Genomic DNA, 7,174 nt, shown 5'->3' on the forward strand with positions numbered 1-7,174 from the left:
GATTAAAAAGCCCATGAAAGCCTAACGGCTTGTTTCAAATGGGGTCCTTTTGTACTCAATTCACAGTGAGCATGTAGACAGACTATTTTCGGCGAATGAAAAGGGGAAAAGGGATTGCTAGGGTTCAAGTGATTCATGTAAAAGAAAAAAAGACTTTGCGGACCTCATGTAGTAGCTCTGAGGACCCTCTAGGGAGGGGTGGAAGTCCCGGACCCCCCTGTTGAAGAGAAGACCCTTTTAGTTGACGAATAATGTCTTAATAGTGGAGGAACAGCCCTAAAAACCTTTTCACACACCGTCCGTCCCGGAGAGGCGTAGCGACGCTCCGAGGCCACGCTGCTCACACTAGCTAACCGCCAGGTCTGACTGTAAAGGCCTTTTTTTTAAAAACCCAATAAATAAATGAAGCTAGTTGTTGTAGCGCCGTCCCGCATGTATCTTCTTGTAATAGGTGTCCTGTTCAAACTCCCGGTCCAGCAGGACGAGCGCCGTCTTGCGTCGAACGCTCGACTCCCTGGAGACCGAACGCTGCTGCTGCACGGAGGGGCCGTCGGCTCCCCCCGCTAGCTCCGCCCCTCCCGGGGGGAGGAGCGGGGGCGGAGGGAGGTGCAGCTCCGCCTCTGGGGAGGCGGACCCACCGTAGAACTGGGAACTGGGCTGGGAGTGCGGCCGGAAGCTGCTCCCGCGCGCCGCGCTGTCCCCCCGGCTGTGGCTGTTGAGGTCGTAGGTGTCGCGGGGGTCTCGGTGGTGGTCTCCTCCTCCTCCTCCTCCTCCTCCACTCCCATTGGCCGATGAGCCCCGCCACTCCCACGGGTTCCCGTTGGTCGCCGAGGAGGACGAGGAGATTGGGGGCGGGGTCACGCTGTGGCGGGAAGCAGCGGGAGGGGGCGGGGCCTGGACGACGGGATGGTGGTGGGTGTGGTGGGGGGCGTGGCCATGGGCGTCCACGGTGACGTAAGCAGCCAATCCCGGGTGCTGATCGGAGGAGGAGGAGGAAGTCCTGCCCGAGGGGGAGGGGGATCTGGGCGTGTCCGTCGACGATGAGGGGAGGAGCCCCTGCTGTTTGGACATGGCAATGACCTGCATGAGAGTAAATATTACTAGTTACATTACTCATTTACAATGTACTTGTTACATATCATTCCTTTAAATTATGACTTGCATGAGAGTAAATATGACTATATTACTCCTTTAAAATACATTACTAGTTACATAATACTCCTTTAAAATGTATTAGTTACATCATTGGTTCTCAAAGTGGGGCCCGGGGACCCCCAGGGGTACTTGAGGGGGTTCCAGGGGGTCCCCAGCTAAATGATGGACAGGAACCAAATGGACCCTTATGGGTCTGTAACTCTGAGAGTGTACAAATGGCTGAGAGTGTACAAATGGAACCAAATGGACCCGTTAGGGTCCATTTGGTTCCATTTGTACACTCTCAGAGTTAGATTAACATTGATTTTACGATATGAATTGGGGTCCCAGAGATATAAATGCCATTAAATGGGGGTCCGTAGCCTAATGCATGTCAAACTGGGGGTCCTTGAAATTAAAATGGTTGAAATCACTGCTAGAGAGCCGTAAAAATCTTCTATTATGGGGTCCCTGGCTTATCTTTTCAAATGGGGGTCCGCGGTCTAATAAGTGTCTATTTGGGGGTCCTTGGCACGAAAAAGTTTGAGAACCACTGAGTTACATTACTATTTACAAATCTGAAATTTTTGATTTCTTTGGCTATTCAAAAATAGCATATACAAGATTATTGTGCGGCACCGAATGCCGCACTATGAGCTTGTAGTTCCGCGTTCTTTTTTATTTTTAAAGTTTTTAAGTGAACATTTTTAACTCAAATCTTTGCTTCTGGGGATTCTACAAATGTCTTCTAAATCCTATTTTTTTTTTTTAAAAACGTGTTGCTGTAATATCAGTGGTTCTCAAACTTTTTCATGTCAAGGACCCCCAAAATGATATGTATGAATAGGTTAATCTCATAAAAAATAGATTAAAAAAATCCGTGCCTGCATGAGTCGTGGTTGGTTGGTGGCCTGCCCCCCTCCCCCGGCCCCTCGCCCCGCCCCCGTCTTCTCGGTGATGGCCAGCCACTTGGCCCGAGTCAGGGCGCTCTTGGGGGACACGGGCGGGGGCCCCGCCTCGGGGATCTGTGGAGGTCTGGGCGTGGCCACGGCTCTGGCGCCCCCTCCTGGAGGCTGATGTTGTTGTTGTTGTTGTTGGGCGTTGGCGGGAGGGGTGGCGGACCGCCGGGCCGCCTGCACCGTGGGAGGGTACACCGGGACCTGAGAGGAGGAAACAATCAATCGCCATAATTGATCAATTAAATCAAAGAATCCATTCATAATTCATACTAAATAGGCGCAAAGGTGTTTTTTTATTCTAATGTAAACATTAGAATAAAAAAATTGAAAGTAGCCAATAAAAGTTAATCAATCAATAATCAAATATTGTCATTATAGACAAAAAGTTAAAAAATACATGGATAAATAAATGGTTACCAATCAAAGTTTCAAATATTTTCAAGAAATAAAAAAAAAAAAAGTGAAAGTTGCTAATAAAAGTTTCCCCAAACATGTCCAAAATAGTGAAAATAGCATATAAGGTCACAACGCGTTGACGTTGTAGATTGGCAATTTTCACTATTTCTTACACGATACCGTTGTGCAACGAAGTATAAAAATCTATTGATTTGTTGATTTATAAAATTTGTAAAAATGTTTAAATATATATATATATATACCACATTTTGCATGAGGCTTCTTTAGGACCTACTGATGGATTCTTGCCTAGTGGCCCACACAATGTTTTTAATTATGCAGACAGCGCACAATAATATCAATATCCATGAACAAAATTCACTTTTTGGCCTATAACTCTTGAACCGTAGATCATAAAATCTAAAATGTTTTCCCCTTGGATCATGACGCAACTTCCCATATAGGCCACGCCTAAAAAAGACTCATGCTAAATTTGGTGCTTTTATCCGCTAAAGCTATTTTTGCTAAGCCACCCGACTAATACAAGGTTTCCACGTGACATCAGCGATATATATAGGCCTACTGTATATATGCTACTCCATAGAATGGCTTATTGTAGCTCTATGGCTGGGAGTAGGGATGTTAACAATTAATCTATAATCGATTAATTGCCATTAAGAATTTACTCGATTAAATTTATCGATTTTCAATATATTGAAAAAAAGAAATTAACATTTGAAAAAAAAAAATTGGGAGGGGCTAGTGGAAGTTACAGGTTTGTGTGACATCAAATGTGAGCTTACCATAATCACAGTAATCCTTAATCATATTAAATCATATTCAAGAGCTTTTGGGGTGAAATGAGACTCCATAAAGCACTGCAGAGGGGAGGTGTGTGTGTGTGTGTGTGTGTGTGTGTGTGTGTGTGTGTGTGTGTGTGTGTGTGTGTGTGTGTGTGTGTGTGTGTGTGTGTGTGTGTGTGTGTGTGTGTGATGCTCGTTGATGCTCGTGAATGTTATATACGTCAAGGCAATTATGTTTCTGCACTCATTTTCGGTTTCGGACAAGAAATTTCCCTTTGATGGTAAAAAAACGCTGCATATCAATTAATCGATTGATAAGGTTATCAACTATCAATTAATGAATGAATCGATAATTTGCATCCCTACCTGAGAGCTGAGACTGGATCCTCCTCCGTCGTCGGTGCCCAGTGAGGAGGAGCCCACCTCAGAGCCCTCCTCACTGGCCTCCCTCTCCACCTCCCCTCCTCTCAACTCCATGGACCTCCTCTCTGACTCCATCCCTCTCATCTCCATGGACCTCCTCTCCACCTCCAACCCTCTCATCTCCATGGACTTCTGCTTCCACTCTGACACCAGCTGCTGGGCGCGCAGAGGGTCCATGGGCACCTGGCACACAATCACCATCACTTTTATTGTCACATCACACGTTTTCGTTTTTACCAAGGGCCCAGCGTCGGCCTTTGAAATTGAGTCAATATCGGAAGTGACAGTTCATATGAATGACCTGTAGTTTAGTTGTTTTACCCCTGCTGGTGTAACTCTCAATACAAGTTTTTGCCGAACTTTAGACTTTTATTACCTAATAAACATTGTCATAAATACTATATGCTTCCAGTCGCTAGTTTAAAGTCTTCTTTCAATCACCATGATATGCGTTTTGGTTAATTATGGCCCATTTATTCTAAAATTGACGATAAAGTAGGGTATGCTCTAGGAGGGGCGGGATGATTTGATTGACAAGTTACACAACCAATGGCATTCATTCCCCACCCCTGCTCTTGATTGACAAGCTACCCAACCAATAGCATTAATTTCCGGTTGCATAGGATATGACGTGATATGACGCGACATATAAAGATGGCGGATTTGAAATTGCTGAAAATTAGGCTTCATTTACAGTCTGTAGAGTCTATGGGCGTAATGCTTTTTTTTCGCTTCCTACTTTTAGTTTTTTGAATGGTTAATATTTCAAAGATATTTTCAAAATGTGCATAAAAAACTAAATATGTTTATATATTTTAATACAAAATTAAACCTTTTTCAAAAATAAATCCACAACGTTTTCCACAAAGTTGTGAAAATAGCACATCTACAAGATCACAACGCGGAATGCGGTCTTGTAGATCTGCTATTTTAACTAGTTTGGGTGCCTGGGAGACATTTTTCTTTTGGGTCTCCAGCTACAAAGTTTGGGAACCAGTGGTATACAGTATAAAGCAGTAGTTCTCAAACATGTTCATGTTTTGAGCCAGGGACCCCCAGAAGAGAAGATTTGTGAAAAAATAAATAGCAGATCTATAAAAATAGCAGATCTACAAGCTTGTAGATCTGCTATTTTTGAATAGCCAACATATAAATGGATAAAGTGGTTAACATTATTGTGATGCTACATTAACTACTTTTGCTGGGGACCCCCTGGAACCCCTACAAGGATCCCTGGGGGTCCCCGGACCCCACTTTGAGAACCAATGGTATAAAGTACATACAAATTAATCCGATCAGGAGAGAAAACCCATTTATAAACTTTACATCGCTTCCAATTTCACTTGTTCATCCTGCATGAGTTTCTCTCCTGTGATTGGATGAAATTACTATCCTGACCTGATTTTTTTTTCCCCTGCTTACTAAAAAACGTTTTTTAGCACCATGGCTACCTGCACGGCCTTCAGTCGTCTCTGGACGGGCTGGGTGGAGTGATGGGACAGGTGGGCGGGGTGATGTGGAGGCTCCTCCCCTACGTCGCCGCCCCCACCCAGCCCCCCGTTGACGTTGATGCTGGCGCGGGGCAGGGTGTTGCTGAAGGTCACCATCATCTCCTTACCCATGGGACTCCTGCATGGGGGGGCAGCCCAGGGTTATTATGGTTAAAGCATAGTATGTAACTTTGTCCTGTGTTTTGCATGACGATCCAGTATATTTTACTAGAGAGTAACCTCAGTCAAATAATGTCAAATAATCTTTACAAAAAATAAAAACTCGAATCATATAGAAATGTTCAGAAATATAACAAATTTTTTATATATTTTTAAATTCTACAAGCTATCACAACACTCCAAGGTACAGTAGATCTGCCATTTTGCTCTTTTTATGACAATGACAATTGAAAAACAAAACTTAAAAGAAATATTAAAACTAAGCCATTCCACAAAATAACAACTCATCTAAACTAGCAAACCCCACTTTAAAAAAACAATCAAAAACCTGGGTGCCAGCAGCTCCACGTCCACGCTGGCCCTCTTCAGGGTGTCCATGGAGTCCTTCTCCCTCTGCAGGGGCCTGCAGCCCACCAGGCCCTCCAGCCGCTCCATGGGGGCCTGCGGCGAGCAGGTGGAGGCGGCGGTGCCCACGGTGATCTCGTCGTTGCTGTCCGAGGCCGACGCGGGGCCCTTGTTGTAGACGGAGTCGTGGCCCCGCTGCGTCAGGGCCCGCAGGGGGTCCTCTTTGGGAGGGGGAGGGGCTGGGGCGCGGCGCAGGAAGTCCTCGGACGACCTGAAGTTGGCCACGGCGTGGAAGGCCTGAGAGCAAAAAGATAATTTGACAGCAAATTTTTATTTAGTTTCAGTCATATTCTTTTGAATAAAATTCTATTTAGTTTTAGTCATATTTTAGTCATCTGAAATGTTTTCGTTTTTGTCAAGCTTTAGTCGACTAAATATCATAAGATTATAGTCGAATAAATATGAGATATTAGTCGACTAAATATCATAAGATTATAGTCGAATAAATATGAGATATTAGTCGACTAAATATCATAAGATTTTAGATGACTAAATCTACAGTTGATCACACAGTCGACTAAACTGTATTTTGGTGGTGCCTTGATGGTGTCGTAAAGGCTGATTTTACACTTGGTTGCATGCTGAATATAGCCGATCTACAAGCTCACAACGCGTCGCAGCGCAGAATAAAGTTCAGTCATCTTCTGTGAATGATTATGTGTTAGGTCACTTAGTACGCAGAAGCAACACAAGTTGCGTCCAGACTTGGTACAAAAAGCTTGGGTCAGGGCTGCCAGCCGCCTTCTTTTGGTTGTATGGGCAGTTTCGTCAGAAATTGTTTTGTATATATATTGACTGCCATTGACGTCGACAGACGTCATTTCAAGACCATATTCACACAGCGTCCATTTTGCTATTAAGTTAACGAAATGCCACCCCGTTCCTTCAATGCAAAATGGCCGCCGCGTGAATATGGTCTCGTCTATAGACGATTTGTTGATGTGAGTGATTACGATAGAGGCCGCTCTTCCGCAACCTGTCAGTGATCCTATGACTTCCGAAGAAGAATAAACCCGGAAATCACGTGATCTAAAAATAATTACGTTATCAGATTTATAACAACTAGACCATACCCGGTCGACGCATCCGTGGGGGGATATGCGCACATGATCTGGCAACCCGGGAGGTAGTTCGTCCCATAGCTGGGCAGGCCCGTAACCATGGCGACAGTGTTTGACAGAAAAACGCTAATAAGAAGCTGAGATTTGATTAAATTGAAAAACGGCCTTCACAGTTAAGTTCAGATGGTAATGGTCAATGGCTGTGTGCAAAATCAGAGCAATTGGTCCAGCCACTGAGGAGAACCGGGTAGCTTCACCTACCTACTCACCACTACGCCCTTCACTACAGACGGACAGAGGTTACTAGAATTATAGTACGATAC

At 44.6% G+C, this 7,174-nt stretch overlaps 1 protein-coding gene across 1 annotated transcript in view; it reads right to left on the reverse strand.

Moving 5' to 3' along the window:
* Window positions 1-408: 408 nt before the first annotated feature.
* The window catches only part of plppr3b (phospholipid phosphatase related 3b), a gene marked incomplete at its 3' end in the record, with an annotated part of 15,390 nt that continues 8,624 nt past the window's right edge, over window positions 409-7,174 (reverse strand). The window contains exons 8-12 of the mRNA XM_084066203.1: window positions 5,714-6,027; window positions 5,167-5,344; window positions 3,659-3,898; window positions 2,019-2,294; window positions 409-1,080 (exon numbers count right to left, since the gene is read on the reverse strand). Of these exons, the coding sequence (XP_083922329.1) occupies window positions 409-1,080; window positions 2,019-2,294; window positions 3,659-3,898; window positions 5,167-5,344; window positions 5,714-6,027 (1,680 nt within the window). The remainder of the gene's footprint in view (window positions 1,081-2,018; window positions 2,295-3,658; window positions 3,899-5,166; window positions 5,345-5,713; window positions 6,028-7,174) is intronic.

Source organism: Gymnoscopelus microlampas (assembly GCF_963454915.1).
Source record: "Gymnoscopelus microlampas genome assembly, chromosome: 9".
NCBI lineage: Eukaryota > Metazoa > Chordata > Actinopteri > Myctophiformes > Myctophidae > Gymnoscopelus > Gymnoscopelus microlampas.